Raw genomic sequence first — 25778 nt, forward strand, 5'->3', positions numbered from 1 at the left:
AGGTCCGAGACAACACTCCTAAATGTTCACAACCGTTTCGATGCACTCACATTATTTTCTGTTGCACTCAGGGGACAGAAATACCTTCGGATTGACTGTAGAAAAGGCTTTCCCAGTCTTAAGAAAGGAATTAATGCAACAACGTAATTTTCTAAGTATCCGTTTGCTTCTAACATAAATTGCATGATTAATCATCTAAATATGGGGGCCCGCAGATTTCTGCATGCCTTTTTACTGTATCAGCGAAAGGGAAACAGAATCAATTCAACAGGTCTCCTGTGGCTTGGAGGAAGGCAAAGTTTAATTATTTTGATTAGAAAAATAAAAACCCCGCAACCACAAATTTCCTTCTGAATTCAGTTCAGCGGTAGAATTTCTGAAATTGACGAGATACGGCGCTGAAAGAAAAAAAAAATTAAAAAGAGAGGCCCCTTTCGTCGAGTCCAGTCCATATGTATGTTTTTGTACATTTTGGGCACTACGGTGCCTAGCCGATAGGTTTCTCCATGGCGCAGAGCGCAGCGGGTGCCTCTGTGTCTCTCACTGCGGCAGCTGGTGGAGCGGGAGCGCTGCACTAAGGGCACATCTTCGTAAGCTATCCATCTTCCGTGGGCTTCCCGCGGTGTGTCCCGCCGAGACGCTGCCGGGTGCCTGCCTCCCCGCTCCCACCGCCGCGGCCGCTGAGCCCCGCCGTGCAGCTGCACACAGCCCTCGGCGCCGCCCGCACTGAGGCAGCCGGGCTGGTCGCGAGTTTGGGCGCGGGTGCCTTCCCAGCCCCGCAGCCTCTGCCTTTGCTGTTTTCGGTCTTGCCGGTGAGTGAGCAAGCCGAGCCGAGCAAGCCGAGCCAAGCTGCTGGGAAGGGGCCGGCGTGCTTTCAGGGCTGGCTGCCCGCAGTACACCTCCAGGCGGGGACCGGCGGCGGGGAACAGAGTTCTTCCTCAAGTGAAAAACAAGAGGAAGAGGTTTACCGATTTGGAACTCGCGTTCATTTCTCCGTCTCTCCCCAAAATCGGCGGGCACCCATTTGCGCAATGAGGCACCGAGCACGGTTGTTGCCGCAGCGGGGATCCGGCAGCAGCTGGTTACCTTCTGAAGCGCCATTCTCCTGCACACACGTACACACGCTTCTGCGTGAATGCCTCCTCCACGTCTTGGTCGTGCTTTGCAGCGCAGGAAGGGGCAGCGAACAACGGCCGCTGCTCGACGTGCCTCTCACGGTGAGGGTTGCAAAGGAGAAAGGACTTTCAGAGAAGGGTGGAGAGGCCTTGCAGTCACCTGCAGCAGGTTACTGGGGCTTGGAGGTGAGGAACGGTGGAGGGGGACACCTACCTGCTCAGGATATGCCCAGCTGCGGGAACAGGGCAGCCGGTCCCCGCCGGTGCTCGGGTCCCGATGGTGTGTGCGGCCGGCAGTCGCCGAGGGAAGCAGAGGAAATACCACTGCAGGTGGGGAAACCACTGTGAACAAGCTGAAAAACGGATCTGTATTGGTTAGCAAGTTCCAGAGCAGCGAGGGCTTGGCCAAGATCATAATTTCCATCACTTCTGTCAAATACAATATTATCAGAGACTACTGCAGTACTTACTGTAAGTACTGAGGGAAAGCATTACATACGGAGCGGAGTCTCCGGGCCGTGCCAAGGGACAGTTAAATCAGATCCACTTTCCCACACATCGCCGGAACAGGCCTCAGTCTCTACGGGGGCGACCGTGCGCTCTGCCCTCGCCACCAGCGCTGCAAGAAAGGGAGCAGCTGAGAGCAGGTGAGGGCCTCGCTCCCCTCTTTCATCTCACGGACTGGGTGATGGGGCCGGTCCTGGGTATTTGAAACCAGCCTGCAAGCACGGGATGTGCACCCCGCTGACCCCAGAAGTGCTTCTCACTGCACCTAAAATACAAACCAGATCGAAGGTGTGGTCCAAAGGAGGTGCGGGTGGGAATGGTTTGGATTGAGAGCAGCTTCAGGGCTGGGGAGCCGTGCACGGAGCCACGGGGCTCGGCCGGACCCCCGGGCTGCGCAGCCCGTCGCAGCCCACGGCGGTGTCGACAGAGCGGGCACGATGTCCGGCCCCTCTGCACAAGGAAGCAAGAGCGCTCCAGCGGGAAGGGTGCAGTGTGTGGACGTGCAAACTAATCGTATTCAAAACCAGGGAAGGAAGGGGAAACCTCTTTTATAGGGGATGTGGGAAGGGACCTAACACAGTCCTGCTTAAGAGAAACTTTATACAAGATACTTGAAAAGAAATAATTTCTTAAAAACCTAATTAAAAGTATATAAATCAACCATCAGAAACAAAGAACTATGTGGAAGGAAACGTTTCTGGATAGAGACACTGTGTGTGGCATAAAAGACGATTGAATACATAAGGGCTTCATTAAATTCCCAATAGATAACATTTGGCTAAATCTATCCCTAGATTAAAACTCCGCATAATAGCACCATAAACGAAGAAGTTTCTTTTTGTGTGGTCCTTCAGGATGAACTGATTGAAACATTAGCCCCCTTATAGAGCAATCCCCTCCCAATTCAGATCCAGTAATTCATCTCTCATAGCCCTACGGGGATAGGATGAGCAAGAAGACGGGTTAATGAATCCACACTTTGGGAGGAGAAGGAGACGACACTATACTGCACGTCTTACCAGATTGTTTAGGGTCCAGACTATTTTGGAAGAATTGTTCGTCCGGGCTCAGTCCTTGCGAGGACTACACCGTTAGCTTCTCTGTTAGTCTTGGAAGCTGCGGAGAGCACGGCGGGCCATTAGCATGCGAATGGGGCGCTGCGGCCCGGCGGTGCTGCGAACTCATCAAAGGGCTGTGGGGCCGGCTCCTTTCCTGGCAGCACCTGCTCTGCGGCAGCAGCGGGGAAACAGGGACCCTCGGGACCGGGATCGAGGCCAGGCGGCTTCCCCGCCGACTCGAGGAGAACAGGCAAAAAAATCCATACCACCTACTGCAATTTGCTCCTGTCACCTTCCCTAGCAACTCCCAAGGGAAGGTTTTGTCCGCACGGGATGGAGGCAACCGGCGAAAAATATGGAAAGAAAAAGTAACCAAGCAGTTTGCTTGCCATATATCTCTGAGGAGACCTGAGGGATGGGCAGTGGGCACACTCAGACCCCACTGTCCAGCGGCGTGGGCCGGGCTGGACTCTGCGTGGGGGAGGTTGCCGGGCTCCCCAGGGTCTACTGCGTAGCCGGGGTCTGCTGCGTAGAAGCCAAGAGAAACAAACAGGGTGGGTCGCCAGAATCTACCCTTCTCATGTAACTGCTCGTGGAGATCCCTAGGACTCGAGCAGACAGAACCCAAACCGAGGGCCAGCAGCACCCCTCCTCGGGAAGCCTCGCACCGCCGCAAGGCGACAGCTGCCTTCTCTCCCGTAAAACATTTCCCTGTTTGATTTTATCTGCCTCTTCGAGGGGGGCCGCAGCTTAGCTCGGTACTCCGCGCTGCACCGGCCCGTGTCGGCCCGGCGCATCGCCCGGCCAGTCCCGGGGAAACTGAATTAATCGGTCTCTCGTGAAAAAGACTCACTCTCCCCGGAGAATACGTACACGGTGCCTCTGGGGTATTTTCCCTTTTGTTTTAGAAATTAGAACGGACTTTACTTATTTTTCTGCTAAGGAACCCGGAACATCCAAAGAGGCCTTCCAGCTCCGGAGTGCAAATGGAGCCCAGCAGAGATCTTATGTCCAGTCTTTTTTGAAACCCACTATTTTAACACAGCATTGCTACAAACAAAACGGAGAATCACCACTTTTCCATCTATGAGAATATTTAAAACCCAGGCGACGAAATACTTCTACATGTAAACCCCTCCTCAGACCAAAGAGTACCAAAAGGCATCCCTCCCTTTTTATTATTATTATTTTTTTATTATGAAAATTCACATATTTGATCCCCGAGTCTCCTAAATAGTTATAAATACAGTCGTAGTTGAAAAGCGCCTCCCTGGTTTGAAAAATGCGTATTCCGAGCCCACAACAAACATTCACATGCCTACTCTTAAAACATGCGATTCTCTTTTCCATATAAAAGCTCTGAATATTTGAGGCCGGATTTTTTGGTTAAATTTTTTTTTAGTCTATAAAATAGATATCTATGGACCTTATGCTGTTAAAAAAACTGTTTGGAATCAGAAGAACTGCTTTCATGGTTTGTTTTGTACATCCTTATTTCGACAGCTTATAAACTTAATCAACTCATCACACGAGGATATTACAAAGCGCATTTTATATTTTATGTATTGAAAAGTAGAAACACATGCCACTATTATCATCATCACAGAAACATAAGTGTCTAGAACAAATCTCTCTTAAGTTCAATGTACGCCCTTTATTAGTAGTATTTTCCTTTGGCCTCTTGGAAACCAAACTATGATGCAGTTGTGATTTAAAACACACCCAAAAGTATAAAAATAGTTTTAAACCGGCGTTTTAATCAATCCCCTGGTTGGCGACTTACAGAACTGGGCTTTACTCCCTCCAGAGAGACCTATTTCTATTTATCCCCTCTTTCGTTCCTGCTGTTTTTTGTAGAGTGGTTTTTTTTTGTTTTGTTGGGGGGGGGGTTGTTGGTGTTGTGCGGGTTTTTTTGCTTTGTTTTGGTTTTTTTTGATTGTTTAGTTTGTTTTGGGTTTTTTTGTCATTCTTTATCTTCTAGGGTTAACAATGCATTGCCTGCAAAGATCGTATTTTTATTTTCTTCTTTGCAGTCAAATCTGCACATAATAAATTTCAAGCTATAATATTCCTTGACTATTGTGCTATTAATCCCAAAGAAAAAAATATTAGTGTCCCAAAGAAAGGAGAAGTGCTAAGGAGGGAAGGATCCAAAGCCAATTGTTTGGCTGGGCTCCTTTGGTCTTTGGGTTTGGTTTTGATTTTTTTTTTTTTTGAAAGTTAAAAATTTTATTTTTGAAAATGTGTAAAAATTTTACATTGAAATGGTACAATAATACTTGCCAGTAATTTTAACAATATTCCTTGTAAAGAATACGCATAAAGTACAAAATAAAAAACTCCGTAAGTCTATTATAATACAAAACACAGGTTAAAATAAGAAATGATAATCTTGACTTTCTTCTGTGTAAACACGTTAATCTTTTCTTTTATAAAAGTACATGAGACAAGTGTACTAAATGAAAAAGTATTGCTCTGCTGTCCTCCCTCAAGCCTTTTTTTTCTCCTGTACATTACTGTTTTCAAGCTCCTAGACCTGAGAATCTCTGAACTTCAGCGGTTTAGAGACATTATTTATCACCATGTTTGTTTCTTTTTAAGGAGTAGCGAGTAACTTTCCGATGTAGTGACCGCCTGCCCATGCAGTATCTAGATCTACACCTGGCTTTGCACTAGTGAAGGTCACGGGAGGTCCGTCGCTCGCGGCGGACGGCCCCCGAGCCCCGTCACAATTATCCCCACGCAAAGACAGGCAGCCCCTGCGGGCAGCGTCCGCCGGGCGTCCGAGCGGCGGAGAAAGGAGATACCCCAGATCCTACCTTCGGAAAGACTCCCAAACACTTAACAGTTAGAGATCCGTGCCGCGAAGCCGGGGGTGGCGGGCAGGGCGGCGGCGGGGGGCAGGCCGCTCCCGGCGCTCCCCAGCGAGCGGGCCAGCCCCGGCGCCGCGGTCGACTGCGAGGCGCAGCTGCTGCCCGCGCCGGGGCCGGGGCTTCCCCCGATGATGCTCTCGATGGAGAAGGGCGAGCGGGCCAGCGCCGCGCCGCTGCCGGGCTTGGCGGAGTGCAGCGAGGCCGCCAGCGCCGGGCCCAGCGGGTGCGCGTAGCCGAAGGGCGTCCGTGCCAGCTCCGCCGCCGGCAGCAAGGGGCCCGGCGGCGCGGCGGCGGCGGGGGGCAGCGCTGCACCGGGGGCGCTGCCGGGGGCGGCAGGGGGCTGGCGGGGCGGCGGAGAGGGGTGGTGGAAGGCGAAGAGGGCGGAGTGGGGGTGGTAAGGCTGGAGCTGGAGACCGTAGCCGCAGCCGTAGGGTCCGTAGGCGCAGGGCGGCTGCTGCGGGGGCTGCGGCGGAGGCTGCGGGAGGAAGGCGGCGGGGTCCACGGCGCGCAGCAGAAGCTCGGGCGCCGGGAGCTGCTGCCGCTTGAAGCGCTTTCGGCGGCGCAGGAAGCTCCCGTTGTCGAACATGTCGGCGGATTCGGGGTCAAGCGTCCAGTAGTTGCCCTTGCCAGGATTGCCGGGCTCCCGGGGGATCTTGACGAAGCAGTCATTGAGGGAGAGGTTGTGGCGGATACTGTTCTGCCACGCAGGGAACTTCTCCCGGTAGTAAGGAAAGCGCCCGCTGATGAACTCGCAGATCTCACTCAGCGTCAGCCTCTTCTTGGGGCTCTGCAGGATGGCCATGGTGATGAGAGCGATGTAGGAGTAGGGCGGCTTCACGAGGCTGTTCTTGCCGCCGCCGCTGCCCGCCCCGCCGCCGCCGCCGCCCGCCCCGCCGCCGCCCGCCGTCGCCTTCTGCGGGCCACCCCGCGAGGGGGGCCGAGAGCCACCGGCAGCGTCCCCGCCGCCCGCCCCGCCGCCGCCACCTACGCCTCCGCCGCGCACGGGCGACCGAGGCAGCAGGGCGGCGGCGTGGAGGTCGCCCACATCGTCCTCGTCCTCTTCCTCGTCGTCGTCCTCGTCCTCCTCCTCATCCTCGGCGTAGGAGCGGCGGCGGCGGCGGGTCCGTGGCTCCTCGTCGTCCTCCTCGTCGTCTTCCTCGCCCACCACATCGATGTCGGTCTCCTCAGCCAGCGTCGACGCCTCGGACATCTCCGAGCTAAGGGTCATGGCGCGGCGGCGGGGCAGCGCATCGGTGGCGGTCGGCGCGGCGCGGCGGGCGAGCGGGCGCTTTCCCCGCCGCCGCCAGGCCTCCGCGCCGCTCCGCGGAGAGCCGCCCCGCCGCCGCCACGGGCAGGCGGGCCGCTCCGAGCCGCGCCGGCCCCCAGCGCCGCTGCCGCGCCTCTGGAGCGCTCCCGCCGCCCGCTCGGAGGCGGCGGCTAGTCAGGGTTTTGTTTCGGGGTATTTTTTGCTGCCGTTTGGATTTCTTTTTTTCTCTTTTTTCCCTTCCCTTCCCTTCCCCCCTTTTGGGGATCTTTTCCGCTTTTTTTTCGGTTGGGATCTGTTATTGTGGGCGCAGGGAGGTTGTGCCGTCTCTCCTGGAAGTCGGTTTCCCCTTCTTTCTCCTCACCTCAGCCCCCAGACATTAATGGATGCGGGGCAGGAGGGAGCGCGCCTAGTCCTGGGAGGAGGAGAGGGGAGGAGGCTGGCGAGGAGGGAGGGCGTAGGGGATGGCTTGCTGGGCCTTAGGAAACACGGTGAAAAGGCTGGGGCTTAGTCCCAGGGAGGGCAGCCTTCCTCCCCGCCTTTTAGCGAGGGGGCCATCACATGGCTCCCAGCGTCAGAACCCGGCGAGTCTTCCCCCCCCGGCCAAGAAGGGCGCCTCGCCACCGTCTGGGCCCTCCCGGCCTCACCCCATCCAGGAGGGGCTCTGGGGGGCCGCGAGGGGACCGGTGCCATATTTAGTGGAAAAGGGGGAAAATAAAGATAACACTTGACCCTCCGCAGGAAGAAAAAAAAAAAAAAAAAAGTCTGTCGCAAAGTGTAGGAGCATCTTCCCAGAAACCCTCCGGAGGGTCTAGGAGAGGGAGATGGTGAGTTAATAAACTTCAGACTTCTGTTCGCAGAATGGTTGAGAGACATCCTTCCCTACCTCTCCCCGATCACTCTCCAGAGTTTAATTTACTTTAGAATGAAATAAAATATCTCTTGCTATCGACCTCACAAACTCTAAAAGAACAGTCTGCAAAACACACCACTATCCTCAGTCAAATTGTAAGGCTATGGTTATTAAAGAGAGAGAAGCAGCTCCCTCCATTATGAGAAACACTCCACTCCCTCCACTATGAGAAACACAGAGAATTAGCGTTACCTCCTTTGTATGTAAAGGAAATAAATTCACTGGCCTTTAGAATGGTACTTTGGCTTAAGTAGGAGCAACACCCCTGAGAAAGCGACAGAGGATTGCTTGCTAATTTAGTGGCACTGTTCCCCTTTTCAGGTGATCTATGATACGACAGAAGACCGGGCCCCCTTTATGTAAGGGCTGGCAGGGAAAAAAAAAAAAAAAAAAAAAAAAAAGAGACAAAAACTCCACCAAAGAACCCAAACAAAATAAACCCCCCAGAAATTTGGACAGAAATGCAATTACCATGGTCTTAAAAAGAAAGGCTTTGAAAAATCCCATCTTTCCCAGTTCTGGCAGGATAAACCGCAATCAAGATCCGACTGGGATGGGAGTAAAGGAGCATTTCTTTCTTTGGCAGAAATCGTCCTGAGAAGGGCAGACTGATGCATGAAGTCTCATTCATCAAATCACACTTTGCAAACAACGTGCACATCCAATTTCTCGAAATACGTTTTAGTTTGTCGCTATACTGTCCTAACCCAAAGCTACAAGCCACCCTGTTTCAAACCCAGTTCCATGGATTTACAACATAATCCTTTCTACTATTTCCAAATAATCCTATTTACATTTTGTTCACTACTAAGGCGCCTGCAAGACAATACCACCAAAAGTTACAAAACGGAGGGGGGGGGGGGAAGGGGGGGGGGAATAAAGAGAAAAAAACCAACCCTCTAGATCCAGCAAATTGCTTTTTTTTTTTTTTCCTGCACAAAAATAGATATCACTTAGATTTACAGTTCCTACAGTTCATATAATCTCTCCTCGAATTAGTTTTTAAGGTCCTCGGGAAGTTACTAAAGAAAGGTAGATAGGATTCTTTGTCTTCAAGAGGTTTCTCGTCTTTACAAAGAGTTACTATTTTATCTTTCTGCTTCCTTCCCCCCCCCCCCTTTTATTCTTTATCTTCTAGCCTGAACGTTTGAAACAATCTTTAAAAAATCATGCTCTAAAGTCTGAAGAACGGTGAAGTTTAAAAATGCACAGGGAAGAACCACTGTAGTGACAAACCAAAAGAGCCGGGGTCTGCCCTCGATCCTCCTCTAGCAGAATGCACGGGTGTTTCACTGAGGGTGTGACACCGGCGGCTCTTCGACAGCACCGAGCTTCCGCGAGCCTCGGCTGGGGTGCGGCTCTTTCTGGACGTGGCCGATCGGGGTGGCATTTCCCTTGGTAAAATCCGGCCAGCGGCGGGGCCGCGGGCTTTGCCCTGTCTCCCACCTCGCGGTCAGTGCCGCTGCGCGCCGCTCCGCTCCGGGCATTGCTGTGCGCGGACGGGGGATGCCATCTACCGGCAAGGAGCGCCGGCGGTGGGACCGTGTGCGGGGCAGGGGGCCCGGCGTGACCTCCTTGTCCAAAGCAGCCCCCGAGAAAGGCAGGGTCGGGCAGGAATCCCCCCGCTCAGCGACTGAGCGGGACCCAGAGACTCTAAAGAAGAATTCTGGAGCCCCACCGCGAAAGGCTGGAACTTCCTGGACCACCTTACCATCTCCGTGACGGAGCTCTCTGCCCACATACCCAACCACCAAATGACCACCATTTACCCAGGATCTTGGGGGCTCTCTTCTACGGTTTCCTGCTAGTTGTGAATGATCTGATATATCACACATCTAAAACCACAGTTGCACAGAAGCGGGATGAGAAATACAGTTACTCAGCTAGGATTAACGCTTTTTTTGTTTGGGCATATTAAAATTAATCATAAATTTTAGATTATTATGAATTGTAATTTTTGTTATATACTATACACACAATTCCTGCATGCATATACAGAACATCCACATTTTACCAGTGCAGCCCAGGCCTTTATTAAAAATCGAAGATTACCCTGTGCACTATGCAGAGCATTTTCAAGCAGCCACACAGGCACACTGGCTGAGGTGCTCTGAGTTTTCTGGAGCTGCAGAACTGGACTTTTTCTTAATATATAGAACCATTTTTTTAATAATTTCCATTTTCTGTGAATGTTGTGTCTTGGGTCAAAGATTGGATGGAATTCTGAGCTGCTCGTAGAACAAATAAATGCTCCAGCAATGACCTTGCAAAAGGATGATGGTGTCCATGACAGAGACAATAATAGTAACAGTGACAGCTGGGGTCTTCTTTGCCCAGTATAACAGTGACTGCCATTTTATCTCCACATTTTTGGGTGTTTATTTTCCCCTACTCTTGCCATGCAGTTTTGGAGAAGGTAACACTACCTTTAAACCTTCTATGGAGGCCAGGGTTACAATGTGTGATCATAATGCATTGGAGAGGATTGGCAGCAGTCACCTGAAAAACTAAAGAAAATCTGGGGTTCCAGCCATGTCTACTGCTGAAAAAAGGTTTATCATCCTTGGAGGTAATCTCCCCTCTACTCCTGTCAAGCATTTTTTTCTTCTTGACCAAGTTGGTTTGGTTTATTTGTTTGGTTGGGTTGGATTTTGTCGGGGTTTTATTTTGTTTGTTGGTTTGTGGATTTTTTCTCCTTGTTCTATAATACTTGTGGGCCATGTACATTTGTTCTGACAAGTGAAAGTGACTACCTTTAAGGCCCTTTGGACTTTCAATTTCTGTAAAATGTGATTTAATGTCCTCATGATGTTCTGATCTTAAGAAGCATTTTTACTGGGTTAGACCAAGACCCATCTAGCAGAATAAACTGACTTCAACATCAGCTAAGACCAGATGTTTAGGGAAGAATATAGGAACAAGACAAGTGTGTAACATTAATTCCTAGCTGCCAGAAATCTAGGTTTCAAGCTGTTCATTTGTTTGTTTTAAAGTGGAGATAATATTGGAATTTAATTTTTAACGTTAATTTTTAACGGCCTGTGAGAGAATTTATTCCATGAATTTGTCCTGTAGTTTTTTGAAATCATGTACATTTACACCACTAAACATATTCTGTGGTGAAATGCTCCTAAGCTTTAACCATGAGTGGTAAGAAGTGTCTCTTTTAATTTGTTTTATGCAAGTCACCTGCTCATTTAAATGTGACGCGCCCCCATTTTGTCACGGAAGAGACAAGGAACAAGTGTTGTTAAACACTTTCTTCCTGATGTTCATGACTCCATAGATTCTATGACAAATTTTTTCATTGGTCACCTTTTTTACATGCTGAGGAGTTCTCCTTCAGAATCACTGGAGTAGCACAGAAGTAATTATGTATTCCTGACAATCTTTGTCATTCTATCCACCTTTTTTCTTGTTCATCTCATCCCTATTATTTTCTTAATAGTCCTTCAAAATAGCATGAGATGCTTAAATTTGCTTTGCCAGTTTTAATTTCAACTTATTATTTCTATCCCTTAAAACCAGTAACTATTTCCCATGCTGGTGGAAGGATATCAGATTTACAAAATTAAGCACTGGTTGCTGGAGCAGATATAGCAGAGTACTTTTCACATGAACAAATCATGCTTGTTTAGGTTACCTTTAATTCCATAACTTCACCAACTACTGAAAAGCTTTCTACCATTTTCCACATAAGCCCTTTTTTTTTTTGTTGTTGTAAACAAGCTTTAGCAAACTAGGAGGGAGATCCCATAATTAGTGTCTCAAATATTTGAGATATTTTCTATTTCATTCTGTAGAGTTGGAAGTAAGCCCCAAAGGAGTACAAACTCATTCATTAATTCAGTGAATATTGGCAGGTATATTCTTTGTCCACTTAGAAATCCTTGGGGATAAGCTGTATTGTGATCAAAGAAAAAGATCCGTTTTTCCATCTAGAACTTAGTGGGTAATGGGTTCCTGCCAGGACTTGAGCAGAAATAGCAGCTAGCTGTTGCAGAAAAAGGAAGGCCCTTGCCTTGTTCAGCCTTTCCACCTCTTGCCATGCATGCTCACCACTCCTGCCGAGCACCAGCTGGACCAGGAGGTCTAGAAAATCAAGTAAATCCAGAATGAATAAAAATTTTGGAGCTGTCAAGGCATTAATCAAAGGTTGCATGATGGCACCTATACTTCTAAAGTGGGCCAAACTTAGTCCTGATTCATCCTGGGCTAAATGTGATACATTACACATTTACATGTGTGTGTTGGGTCATGTTGTCTGAACAATGTTTTGATTTGTGTTAATGATTAAAGACAATACAAAGACCACTGTCTTAGCAGAGGTCAAAATATTTCTGTGATCATGGCTTGAAGGATCCAAGCTCTCTTGAATTCTGTGTATAGGATGTCTTTAGGAATAAACAGTTTGTCTAAGTCTCTAATATCCATGCATTAATTTAAGGTATCACCTTTTTCATGCATAGCCAATAAAGGACATAGTGACTTCTACCTCTTACTTATTTTCTAGCAAGGTATTTGCTATTGACTAATACTAACAGGCAAGCCTTTCTTGGTGAGCTTTTAGCAGTCTTATTAACTCAACTTCCCAAATATCCTGCAAAGCCCAGTTGAACCATGTACAGTGAAGGCAGGGGATTCTTGATGTAGCCCTTCTCCAACTACTCCCTAGTAGGACTCTGCAGGGTGTTACAGGGAGAGGCATCCTGGAAGTTGTAAAAAGCCTGTGATATGGTTTGAAGCCCAGGTATTTTGGGTTGCTGAGCTTAAAAACTACAGTCTTGGTGAGAAAAGGACACTGTTTTCTGGGCAGCAGCCTCTCTTCCTTGACACTAAGTCTATTACAGATCAACTCTGTGGCACATGATACAAGATGGTAACACATGAGATGGAAACAGCACCAGACTTAGGTTGAATCTTTCTGGGCTCTTATCAAAGTTTATATATTTTACATCCCTTAAAAATTTTCTAATTCTTCACTGAGTCTAATGGTTTCTTTTCCATTCATCTCTCTCTCTCAACATTTTTGGTTCTCTACTACATAATGCTGCTATTTTCCTCCATAAAATTGCTAACACACATGGGTATTTTCAAAATTACTTAGTACTTTTCCCCTTACGTCCTGCAGTTAAATACAGCATTCTTCTGAACAAATGTTTCCAAATGAAATTTTAAATATCAGATTTCCTTCACTGCCTAAAGCCATGTTTTTGTCTTGTTGTTCCAGATAATCAAGACAAATATTGCTTCACTATAGCCTGATCACTTATGCTTCAAATCTGTGATTAGTTCCCTCAATATGATACTAGCACCTCTCCTCAACATGCCCTGTTATTACTTATGCAGCACTGGCCATGACTATTAGGAGAGCTTTTCCACTACCATTTTGAGAACAAATGTCATTCTTCTGCCTTTAAACTTCCATATAATTTAGGAAACAATTTTTCTAAGTAACCATTTTAATGATCTTCCTCCATTCTTATGCTGTTTTGCTGTAGCTAATGAACTTTCCTTTAGCAATGTATATGTTTCGATGTTTTTGAGGTCATGACTTTCACCCTTTTTCAGAACTGAAAAGGTGTTTACTGAGCTCAGGATCCCTCTCAGTGGTACAGCCCTTGGATCTGCTTCATTTCTCGTAGAAGTTCTTCAGCTACTACTAAATCCAGGTTTAGGTTTATGTTTCCCATTATGGAATTACAAAAGAAAAACTGAAGAAAACAAGCCAATACTATTTTAGCATGCTAAAATACTTTTTCTCAGACGTAAAGTTTGTTTTTTGAAGGTCTCCTGTTTGATCCATGAAATGTAACCAAATCTTAGAGCCCCTTGAACTGCCACTTTTGAATCACTTTTTGTCCTGATACAACTCAGCGATGTGGTTTTCATCATAGTTTGTCTTCAAAAATCTCACATGAGGGCATGCGAGATCACATCTCTAGACCAGTTGATCCTAAAATGCCAGCCGTAACAGCATTTTCTACAGTTTCTATCTTGGAATGATCTTTCTGTGATTCATTTTCACTTCAGTATTTTAGTCTAATAAAATATTTTGCTTGTTTGTAATCATCATTTGGCCTAGCAATTCTCGACTATTACACATATATGGATGGCAGAGTGTAAAAAATCTGAAGCCAATTTGTTACAAACTCAGGTTTGTTCTGTGTTTTTTCATCTTGGCTCTCTTCACTTTTTCTGCAGGTACATTGGCAGTTTCATCCTGCAATAAATTTATAAGCTTTCTTTTTAGTTCCTAAGAAACTCTGTCTTCCCCAAACACCCCCTTCTCCTAAATCTGCTTTTTCCCCCTCCTGCTGAATGATATATTGGTGTTGCTAGTTCAGGTAAATAATATGAGCTTCCCCCGCCATCTTTTCTTAGATACAGTGAACCAAATTTTTGGAGGTTCCCCCACCATCTTTTACAGTTGTTTGATCATCCCCTAATTTTCATCTGTGATTCACCTGGTGGGAGGCACAGAGGCTGCTGCTCTTCAGCAGCGCCTTTTGAATGATCATCCCTCTGAGAATTTCTACCCCCAGCAGATGGAGTCATCTTGGGATTATCATTAATTTTCACTAATTACAAAGGCCTCAATTTTAACAGGATCAGTATCTTTTGTACACATTATCACTCAGCTCTGGTGTAGTGAAAAGATAATGTAAGAGCAAACTAAATTCACAGACACATAAAAAGTAGTGCCTTGGCAAAATCTTGGCTCTGGGGATTAGTAACAAGGGAGACAATGTTAATCAATGAAGAAGGATAGATTAATTATTAACATAGTCTTACAGAAACAAGACCAAAGAGAATAGTTAACTGAGGATATTCAGGGTGAGAAGGCAAGATCAGCAGTGTTTCTACTGGTCCCAGTAGGCTCATCAAGCTCAGCTGAGGCAGTGACTGGGACCATGGAGCAACAAGGCTCCTCCTCTCTTGCATCACTCTGTGAGCACCTGTAGCACTGATGAGAATGCCAGGCTTCTTCCCCCATAAATCTGCTCCTGCCCTCTGCTGTGCAGCACAGCTCCTGCAAGGACTGCTTTGCCTTCTGCTAGAGCCAGACATGCACGTTCCCCACGGCTGTGAGATTAGTCACACTCGTCAGAGTAAACTCAAACACAGTGGCAAACTTGTGGGAGACTGAAATTGTAGACTGTGAATGATCTCTGCCTCAGAAATGCAAACTGGTTTACATATACTCAAAGGCAGCAGCAACTGTGTGAGTTAGGGCCTGGGAGGTGTGTGTGTTTGGCTCTCAGAATAGGACTCTGAAAACACAAAGATGGCAATACATAAAAAGGGTAGATTAAGGCCTCAGTGAGGGAAAACAGCTACAGGGAAACATCTCTGAGGGATCCAGTAAAGGCACACAGACAGTGTGTGCCCTCTGTGACCAGCAGCAAGCAGCTGCATGTGGATAGTTTATAAATTACAATAACATAACAGAGGAGGAAAAGCCACAGGGAAAAACACACAAGGAGGAAGAAATAAAAAGAACAAGGGCTGTTACACAGGCAGCGGTGACAGAAGAATCTCAGTAGTTTGGCTGGGCAGGGGCAGCTGGGGGCATCGGGGATTGGTTCACTTAAGGGGCCCCACCACAGAGCTGTGCACTGGCCAGCTGGGAGGAAGGAGGCAAGTTGTTGGGGACAGCTGGGAGAAGCACAGCCATGGGCTTTGAGAGGGGGCCTGCACTAAAAAAAGGAGAAAGAAACATAATGTTCACGTGTTTTCTAGCATGAAAAATAATAAACACATAATTAGTGAGGCCACATCTGGAGCACCACATCCAGTTCTGGACTCCTCAGTACAAGAAAGACAAGGAACTACTGAAGAGGGTCCAGCCACACAAGCACAACTGCTGAGGCACCTCTCTTCTGACAGACTGTGGGAGCTGGGCCTGTTTAGTCTAGAGAAGACTAAGAAGGGATCTTGTCAATACGTATAAATATCTCAAAGGCAGGTGTCAAGAGGATGGTGCCAGACTCTTTTCGGTTGTGCGCAGTGACAGGACGAGGAGCAATGGCCATAAGTTAAAACACAAGAAATTCCCCCACAACATGAGAGATAATTCCTATATGTTGAGGGTGGCCAAGCACTGGAACAGGCTGCCCAGGGAATATATGGAATGTCTCTCTCTGGAACTGTTCAAAACCCACCTGGATATGTTCCTGTGTCACCTGCTCTGGGTGCTCCTGACTTAGCAGGGGCATTGCACTGGATGATCTCCAGAGGTCCCTTCCAATCCCAATGCTTCTGTGACTCTGTGATGCCAGACCATGGATGTCAAGCCTGTGGCGGGGAACTTCCCTGGCAAGGCTGCAGGTAGCAGGGTGGGTAAGAGGGCAGGAAAGTGAGTAAGGCATGGTAATCTGAGGCATGGTCAGGGCAGGCATGGTGAGTGCTGGGTCCTGCCCATTGCCAAAACAACCCCAGGCAGTGCCAGAGGCTGGGGCAGAGTGGCTGGAAAGCTGCCCACAGGAAATGGACCTGGGGGTGCTGATCCAAACATGAGCCAGGATGTGTCCAGGTGGCCAAGAAGGCCAATGGCATCCTGGTCTGGATCAGCAATAGTGTGGCCAGCAGGGCCAGGACAGGGATTGTCCCCTTGTACTGGTGAGGCCACGTGTCCAGTGCTGTGTCCAGTCCTTGGCCCTTCACTAGGAGGAGGACATTGAGGTGCTGGCAGAAGACCAGAGGCGGCCAACAAAGCTGGTGAAGGGTCTGGAGCACAAGTCTTATGGGGAACAGCTGAGGGAGCTGGGGATGTTTAGCCTGGAGGAGGCTGAGGGGTGACTTTATCACTCTCTACAACGACCTGAAAGGAGGTGCAGCAAGGGGAGGGTCTACATCAAGAGGAATTTCTTCACAGAAAGACTGACAAGATATTGGAGCGGGCTCCGCAGGGAGATGCTAGAGTCACTATTCCTGAAGTTGTCTAAGGAAAGACTGGCCGTGGCACGGGGTGCCAACCACGCCGCAAGACTTTCCCAAGTCAACAAACCCCGGGATTCCACGGCCCGCCCCGAGGGGCGCCCCCTGCCGGCCCCGGCGCGGCGCACGCGCGGCCGGGCGCGCAGGTCCTTCCTTCCGGCCGCCATCTCGCTGTGCCCGCGTGCGGATCCCGGCCCGCGTCCTGCCCGCCGCCTCCAGCCGCGCTCCGCGCCCCTCCGCTCGCCGAGGTACCGCGGGGTAGATGGGGGGCGGCCGGGAGGGGAGCGTGACTCGGCAGGGGGCGGTGGGCGGCGGTGGTGGTTGGAGAAAGGGACGGCGGTTACGGGCCGGGCCCGGCGGGGAGGCTCGGCTGGGCTCGGCGGCTCTGCCCGCGATCGGAGAGCGCTCCGGCCCGCTGGCGGGAGGGGGCTGCCCCCGTGCCGTGTGTGGGTGTGTGTCAGGGGCGGCTGCAGAGCCCCCTGCGCCCACGTGCCCCCACCTGTGTTCCCACACCCACTCTTGTTGTTCTCGCAGATGAAGGAGACCATCATGAACCAGGAGAAGCTGGCCAAGCTTCAGGCCCAAGTGCGCATCGGTGGCAAGGTAGGAGCCGCCTCCCTGCGCTGCCGTCGGGATTGCGTGTCCCCGCCCGTATGTCGGGCCTGGCACAAGGGGTCCCGGAAACGGGTGTGTGGAGCAGCCCTGAGTGCTCTCAGCTTGGCTGGACTGTCCTCAAGGGAATCTGTGCTCTTCCAGGGCCCTCTGAAGTCACTTTTGTAGGTGCAATATGCAGTAGCTGAATCTCCAGGCGTTTCTCTCTGTGTGTGTTTTGTTACAGCAGATTTAATATTCTGTGTTACGGTGAATGGGAATCTAATAATCAGCAAGGTCAAGTGCAGAGTGCTGCCTGTGGGTCAGAGCAGCCCTGGTACCAGCACAGGCTGGGGATGAACAGATCCCAGCAGCCCTGCCCAGAAGGAATTGGGGGTGCTGGTGGCTGAGGCTGGACATGACCCAGCCATGGGCACTCCCAGCCCAGAGAGCCACACGTGTCCTGGGCTGCATCCAGAGCAGGGTGGGCAGCAGGGCCAGGGAGGGGATTCTGCCCCTCTGCCCTGCCCTGCTGAGACCCCACCTGCAGGGCTGCATCAGCTCTGGGCTCCCAGCACAGGAAGGACAGGGACCTGCTGGAGGGAGTCCAGAGAAGGGACAGCAAGTTGATCAGAGAGCTGGAGCTCCTCTCATGTTAGAACAGTCTGAGAGAATTGGGACTGGTCAGCCTGCAAAAGAGGAGGCATTGGGGCCTAATTGTGGCCTCTTAGTACCTGAAGGGAGCCTACAGGAAAGATGCATCAAGACTATTTACAAGAGCATGTTGTAGCATGTCAAGGGGGAATGGGTTTAACTTGAAAGTAGGTTTAGACTGGATATTAGGAAAAAATTGTTTACTGTGAGGCTGGTCAGGCACTGGAACAAGTTGCCCAGAGAAGCTGTGGATGTCACATCCCTGGGGGTGTTAAAGGCTAGGTTGGATGGGACTCTTGAGTACCTTGGTCCAGTTAGAGTTGTCCCTGCCCATGGCAGAAAGGTTGGAAGTAGATGGTCATGATAGTCGTTTTGCAGCCATCCCGTGCTAATTCTGTGGGCTGTTTTAGAAAACGTATGGGATTTAAAGTGAGCATAATTTACAGCAGGTGAGGTTTGGTATAGTTTTCATAACAGATCTTACAGATCTTATGTTACTGGTTCGTCAGAAATACTTAGGGTGCTCGAGGCAGTTTTTTGCCTTTCTGCACAAAGTTGAAAATTCAATATATTATACTTTTTAAATTGCAGGCTAATAGAATAAGAAAAACTTTATTTTGTTATATCTGAATATTGGTATTTGTGTTGTGTGTTTACTTATAATGGGAGAAAAGTATGTTTAATATGATAGTAAACAAGTATGTTTAAAAAGGTATGTTTAATATGACAGTAAACATTTTCATTTGAGTGTCAGTCTTAATTCAGGAATTTTTCAGGAATCTTTCATACCTGAGGGAGTATACACAATGTTCTAGATTACAAATTATTCAACAGAACTCTTGCTGACAGAATTTCCAGGAGCTTTCATTCCAGTGTTTGGGGCTTTTTACGTTTTCTTTTTGCCAATTGCTGGAGATTTAGGCAACCTAAAACAGGGTTTATGTAGTAATTAACAACCTTGGTAATTTTTGCATATTCTTGGTATATGCTAATTGTACGCTTGTTAACCAGTGTGTGTTTATTGACTATAGGGGCTTTTAATGTCTGTCATGTGAGAGCATGCATTCAGATTGCAGTTCTTGCAGCTTGCTGATCAATATAGGGCTTTTATAGACATTATGCAAAGCTTAGAATGGTAATTTAATTCTAAAATTGGCCTGTGAAATGCCTTAACCTGCCATATTATTATTTTTTATAATGGGAGATTATTCCTGATATCTTTATTATATTGTTGCCATGTAAATTAAGATGGGTGTGAAGGAGGTACATATTCCTCCATATTCCTTGATTCAAGATGCCAAGTTCTGAAATTTACTGAGAATTTTGTTGTCCAGAGGGACTTAGCATATGCCTTATCTAGCTCAATTCTTGGGTAGACAAGCCACTAAAATAAAGTAATTCTATTACTTTTAGCAATTTCCAAACCACTGTGTGTGCTAACCCAACAGTAGCAGGGTGTGAATATCAAGTTTTATAGACAAAAACTTAAATGTTTGAGTGGTCGTCTTCCAAGTGTTGGTTTCATATGAATTTGTCGCTAATGTTCCTCATTGTTGGTAACAGAGTTATGTTAGATTTGTTACTGTCCATCCAACTTTTAAACTTCTGACAGTAAACTGAGAAGGAATTGCAGCTATTTACGCAGCTAGGCAGCAACACATTCTCTTCTTATTAGCACGTGGTAGATGAGCAGCCCGCCTGGGAGGACTTAGATTAGTAGTTACATTATGTCAAAAACAAGCTTAGTTTCACTTTTTTTCAGACATTTTATATCAGATTTTCCTGAACCCTTGTGCAAGCAATTGGAGAATTACATTTTCTGCTTTTTCATATAAATAGATGTATTCTAGTATGGAACTTTTACTTCCCTGGAGAAATCTAGAACTTTGGATCTGTAGGGCAACTTAACCTTTACTTGTTTGGTTTTTAAACAGGGTTGGTCTAGAACACCAGAAGTATTATTTAAAATGTATTTATGAAAGATTTTCGAAAACTAGGCATTCTTCAAAAATGTAAATCCATCAGATGAAAGATGGCTATTTAGAATAAAAATGGAGTATTTTGGCTTTTCTCTTATAATTTATTTGGCTTTTCTCTTTTCATTTATTAATGATGTGTTCATAGCCTTATGATCTCTGATTTTTACCAAAATTTGGCTATAATCTAAGGAAAAACTAATAACTTTTGGAAATTGCTTGAAACTGTTCATTCTTCAGTTTTATGTCTTGTGATGACTTGGGTTAACAAGGGTAAATTTGCAACTCCTTTTTTCTAAGATGTTGCAGTAAACTATGACATTTGTGGAATAAATACTCTCTGATAGCATTGCTTCCTAAAACTTTATGCTTCTCCTACATGTGCAAATCTTGCCTCACTGCAAAGAGAAAAACTGCTGCAGTGCAGTTGGGCAGCAGGGTTACATGCAGTGAAACACAGGTGCAGTATGTTAAGTTGATTTGTAGAGATTGTAAAGTAGTTATACTGCCTTTAGGATTAGAGTTAAGTGAGAACTGCTTAAGCTTTATCTTGTAATTTTTTTTTTTTTTTTTTTTGCGAAGGGTACTGCCCGCAGAAAGAAGAAGGTTGTTCACAGAACAGCTACAGCAGATGATAAAAAACTTCAGTTTTCATTGAAGAAACTGGGAGTCAACAATATTTCTGGAATTGAAGAGGTAATTGCTTCAAAGAAAGAAAAAATATATTTAAATAGAAAATAGAAATAGTATAGAAAATAGAAAATGTATTAAATAGAATATGCATTAAAATAAACTTTCTGGTAAAAACATAGCTCCTAAACTTGTATGTAGATGATCAATAGGTCTTCCTGGAGCTTTAAGAATTTTTATTTTCTGTTAAATTGAAAAATCCTGTTTGACTGCTTCAAATACTGGATTTTTTTTTCTTGCAGGTAAACATGTTTACCAATCAAGGAACAGTCATTCACTTCAATAACCCCAAAGTCCAGGCATCTCTGGCTGCTAACACTTTCACTATCACCGGCCATGCTGAGACAAAGCAGCTGACAGAAATGCTGCCTAGCATCCTCAACCAGCTTGGAGCTGACAGTCTGACCAGCCTCAGGAGATTGGCAGAAGCCCTACCCAAGCAATGTAGGTTGAAACTTGAATGTATTTCATGCTGGCAGCTGACATGAAGCTTGTTTCTGTAGCAGCAGTGACATTCCCTGCACTCTTGTTGTCTGCAAGCATGTTATAAAATCCTTATAAAGAAACCAAACACTTTAAAATCAATTTGATTTATAGCTCAAACCCAATGGCAAGCATGACTCAGTCAAGCGAAGTCACCTGTTAATGTGTCTTGTAGCTGGGTGAGCACTGGAAAATTGTAGCCAGACTTGATTTTCTGGTACTTTCCTTCTTGATATGGCTGCCATATTTTGACACATCTTGTTCATTATAGCTGGGTGAATTAATTACTCTGTAAGTGTTAGGTTTTAGAGAAGGATAAGCTTGAGTATATCTCTTGACACTTGGAATGGAAACGTAAGTAATGGGGAGAGAGACGTAACAGATATCTTGTGATTGCTTTTCTCCCTCACAGGTGTGGTGAAAGTATTGCTCCATGGGCTTTTTGATAACTAGGAAGAAATTACAGGGTATTTATAAGGAAGTACATTATAATTTCACTATGTGTAAAACATTATAGAGAACAGGGCTGATATGAGCATTATGCTAGATACACCAACTTTCTATTCCATACTTTAAATAGTAGAACAGTATGAACATTTGTTCCTTCTAAAACTGGGAAAAGTATAGTAAGGACTTAAATATGTAGTGTTTGATAAAGGTGCTGTTGCTACAGGATGAAAATCAGGAGTGAAAGACTTGTTGACACTGGGAACATTCCTCGTGTCCTGTGTGTACAGTCTTCTACTTCCTGAAATATCTTAAGCCCATTCCTTTAAATATATGGAACAACCTGAAAAAAATTTTGCTAGAAGTAGTCCTCAAGATATGGAGTAAAGTATTCTTTATCATGATCCTCAGATCCTTTCTTCTAATGTCACCTGTGTGATAGTAGCTTTCATGATAGAGCTTGAAAGAAAAGAGTACTTGGAAGGATTTAGAATGATTGCTGAAGTTCTGTTTTCTGATAACAATGAGAAGCCAGTTATAAGAGGCTATATACTAAGCTAAATTGTGGAGTTTTAGAAGGAGAGAAGCTTGTTTGAAGTGATTTCTTTTTATGTTCTAATAAATGGCTATTTCTTTCCACTAAGAGTGGATGCCAGAACTAGTTGCACAAAACTTTCTGTTCAGCGTTGTCAGCTAGGTTTGGAAGCCTAACATCAATGAGTGAAGCATCTGTGATGATTGCAGATGCTAAGGTAAACTTGGACTGGTCTTGGGGATGAGAGAGAATGCAGGTAGTTTAGGACAAAATAACATGGTTTGCTTTTCAAATGTTGTTTTTAATCTTAAGATGCACTTAAGATTTAACAACTTTCTGCTTCTTAAAAAAAACAAATGAAGGTCAGTGATGTCCTTGTTCCAAGTCCTTTCAAAACAAAGTTTATTTATCAGTTCTGGTTCTCTAGAAATTAATGTACAGATCTAGTAAGAAACCATCTTTTTCCTCACATTTTTCTTAAAAACTGAGAAGGATTAATTAGAATAATGCTAAGGTAGTAGAGAGTAAGAGACAATGTGACAGTACAGCTAGGAATAGTTGTAGAGTATTCTTATTCTCTATACTCAGACACTTGAGATACCTGTTTGTAGCATTGTACTTCTCCCAGTTCAGCAGATGCTCACTGGTCTGCTACAATGGAGATGGTTAAATCTCACTACCTCTGTCAAATGCAATAGGAATGGTTAAAGAAATTACTGAGTCAGCAAACATGTGGACTAGAACACTAGGTTGTCTAAACCACCTAAGGAGTGTAAAATTGTGCACCCAGTTCCATATTCCTTTGACTTTGCCAGAGAACAGTAATACCTTTTAAGTACTTCTACTTGTGTCTGCCTGCAACTTCACAATTACACCTCAGCTTTCTTTGGATGTGTGGGATAATAAGATCCTTTCTAGTCCTTAAAACTTAGTAATGTAAATTATGTAAATTTAAGAGCCATGTGGTAGTCCATAAACTAACCTGCTTTTAGGAAAAACTTGTAAAATCAATCTCCACTTGTATTTGGAAGTTATTGTTGTGCAGAGTACTCAATATCTTCGTACAAGATGGTGACTAGTATTCTGTTTAGCATGCATCTTCTAATTTTACTACTGGGCTGTTTGAGCATTATCAGTAAAAAAGGGAATGTAAACTTCCAACATTAGATAAAGCATTGCAGCTTGGCCCAGAATCTTTGATGATGTTTTCAAAAAACACAAAGCTAAACAGTAACTCAAAATGCCTATGATGAGCTTGAATGAAGCTTTTGAACTACTTGCTCTTGCAGCTGTGGATGGAAAAGCGCCACTTGCCACTGGTGAAGATGATGACGATGAAGTTCCAGGTGAGAACAAACATGCAGTGGAGGAGAAGAAAGTGAATTTTGCTGAGAGATCTTACACATAGCATAAGATCAGACCAGGGATAGTAAGAATGATGTCTAGTGACTTGTCACCAAATTTCTGTGGGCAGATTATTTCATTAATTTCAGATACTGTGAGAGACTTCGCAGTTTAAGCTAGCATTTTGGTCCTGTGTTGAATTGATAGTTGTGACTAAGATCATTATTTAATATTTCATGAGAAACTACCTTGTCAGAATCACTGCCCAGTTGTTATAGTGAAGCTAAATGCTTTTAGAATTGTGCTTTTTAACGAACTGTCCAAAATTTCTTTGGTTGAGCAATATTTGCTCTGTATTTTAAAAGCTGAAAGTTTTTATGGTAAAAACTTGAGATGAAGTTGGACTTAGGAAAAAATTCAAACCGAAAATGTTTGGCAGAGGGGAAGTGGGTCAAACTTTTAATTCCAACAATCTTTTTCTAGATCTTGTTGAAAACTTCGATGAAGCTTCGAAGAATGAGGCAAACTGAACTGTCACCTCCTGAATAAAATTAAAACTTGAAAAAGCTATATGGAGCTGCTATTTTATATTGTGACTGCCTTGATTTATTTCCTGATGAGATCTCAAGATCTGTGGTATTTGGAAACTCCTTGAATCTACAGCTCCTTAGTTACTGCTTGTACACTATTATTTTTGTGGCCCGATTGAACAAAACTATGCTTTGAAATAAGTCAGATTGCTAACAAATTTCTGCCTAGACACATTTTTTGAATAACTTCTACAAGCAAACACTCATCTTTAATGAACTTTGGCATACAATAAAAATATAAAGCAAAGTTTCTGGTGTGACTTTTTGTCAGAAAATTAGGGACAAAAATATTAAACAACAGGTCCTAAATATTAAGCAATCTTAAAATGTTTTGCTTTTCTGCAGAGCATCCTCCGTTTGCTGTGTTAAAAAGCTGGCTCCTGAAAAAAAACTTTCTGTGCATAATGAAACCTTTTGGACTTGGTGAATTTCTGGCATTGCAGGTTAAAGCTAGGTAGGCTATAAGTCAGTTTGTAACCTACTGGATTTAAGAAATAGAATTGTATTTTAGCAACAGTTAATGGTGGCTTAATTTAACACAAAACTTGCAAGTCGAGGAAGAATTTTTACTTGCCAGCTGCTTGCTGCTGGCCTTGGGGGAGCTACATGTGAGTGTTAAATTTTTATCGTCAGTGAGTGTTTATTAGATATTTGCATGGTACAAGTGTTTAATGGGTTAAACAATGCCATTTTAATTTTACTTACCTGAAACCATCAGTTATATGGGGGAATGAAGCACGGAAAGGAGGAAAAGCATTAATAAAATTTATAATGGCTCTTAAGTGTATTTACCAGCTTTGGATCTATTAACTAATAATCTGAATGTTTCAGGAATGTGTTGTTTTTATTGCTTTTTGGGTTTTTGTTGTGTTTCAGAGAAAAATATAACTTTCTAGGGCACAAGAAAGACATTTTGCATTCCATTCTGACCTCTATAGCTGGAGTTTCCAAGGATGAGAGCTAAATTTCATGTTTGTGAGTCATTGATATTGATATATTGATAGATATTGATAGATCAGAAGCTTGCATGACTGAAGAGCACCCAGCTACTGGCCTCCTAAGGTTGTTTCTAGAGCAGATACTTCAGGAAGTATAGATTCACCATGACTTGCTGAGAATGAAATTCAAGGTAGGAGTTGCTGTACCCATAGCAAAGCTCTCCGTGTGCCTGGGAAAGGGTGGGTCTGTGTCTGACTTGCCAAGCATGTTTGTCATAGTGTACATTGGGAAACAGTGGAGGAACTTGTTCCTCCAAGCCCTAGAACTCCTGTGGTTTGAGGTAAGATAGCAGACTAATGTGAGCATGACATGGCTGAAGTCGGGTGCAAGAGCTTTAGGTAACAATTTTAGAGCACTTGTCTTGGTTTACAAGTACTTCAACAGTGAACTGTGCTTGTACCATTGAATTAGCTGGAAGAGTGGATTCATTGAATTGTGGCAGTAAGGTAGAAAAATTAGGCTTGTGTGAATTTGACTTTTGAAATAAGGATGGCAAATGTGATTGCTGTGTATAAGGGAAAAAACCAAATTCTGCAGAGTAGCTTGCCAGACTTCTGTGACCTGTTGAGTAAATAAATGACATGCTGGGTTTTTATGAGTGTGTTACCTGTTCTGTGATTCAGATATGCTAGTCCACATAAATTGCTTTAAGCAATCATAGCCCTTGTGAAATACTTTCTGCTGGTTTCTGTCTTACAAAGTAGCTTTGGGCCTTGCTTAGATGTTATAGACAGTGTTAGCCTTTTTCCCTCTAACACACATACATTTAGTACTTAAAAAAATAAGATCCTCACTAAAG

General features: G+C 45.5%; 3 protein-coding genes across 5 annotated transcripts; 1 reads left to right on the plus strand and 2 right to left on the minus strand.

The window, feature by feature from the left end:
• Positions 1–281: 281 nt before the first annotated feature.
• Positions 282–1539, minus strand: LOC143692161 (uncharacterized). 2 transcript variants are annotated; one of them, XM_077171740.1, is made up of 3 exons: positions 1330–1539; positions 1087–1241; positions 282–933 (listed from the first exon to the last, which is right to left on the minus strand). In XM_077171740.1, exons 1-3 carry the CDS (start codon positions 1537–1539, stop codon positions 357–359), a joined length of 942 nt encoding a protein of 313 aa, XP_077027855.1. In that variant the 3' UTR covers positions 282–356. The 2 variants fall into 2 exon arrangements, with proteins under 2 accessions (XP_077027855.1, XP_077027856.1); XM_077171741.1 differs by having other exon boundaries at positions 282–937.
• FOXD1 (forkhead box D1) lies at positions 282–7236 on the minus strand. 2 transcript variants are annotated; one of them, XM_077171739.1, is made up of 2 exons: positions 2947–7236; positions 282–2738 (listed from the first exon to the last, which is right to left on the minus strand). In XM_077171739.1, the coding sequence occupies exon 1, from the start codon at positions 6779–6781 to the stop codon at positions 5522–5524; it is 1260 nt and encodes a 419-aa protein (XP_077027854.1). In that variant the 5' UTR covers positions 6782–7236; the 3' UTR covers positions 282–2738; positions 2947–5521. The 2 variants fall into 2 exon arrangements, with proteins under 2 accessions (XP_077027854.1, XP_077027853.1); XM_077171738.1 differs by having other exon boundaries at positions 282–1468; positions 1586–7236.
• A 9530-nt stretch (positions 7237–16766) lies between these two features.
• BTF3 (basic transcription factor 3) lies at positions 16767–24227 on the plus strand. Its single transcript, XM_054651686.2, has 6 exons — positions 16767–16918; positions 17205–17273; positions 20474–20587; positions 20824–21025; positions 23336–23392; positions 23874–24227. The coding sequence occupies exons 2-6, from the start codon at positions 17205–17207 to the stop codon at positions 23918–23920; spliced, it is 489 nt and encodes a 162-aa protein (XP_054507661.1). The 5' UTR covers positions 16767–16918; the 3' UTR covers positions 23921–24227.
• The last annotated feature ends 1551 nt before the right edge of the window (positions 24228–25778 follow it).

This window comes from Agelaius phoeniceus, chromosome Z (assembly GCF_051311805.1).
Source record: "Agelaius phoeniceus isolate bAgePho1 chromosome Z, bAgePho1.hap1, whole genome shotgun sequence".
Lineage (NCBI taxonomy): Eukaryota > Metazoa > Chordata > Aves > Passeriformes > Icteridae > Agelaius > Agelaius phoeniceus.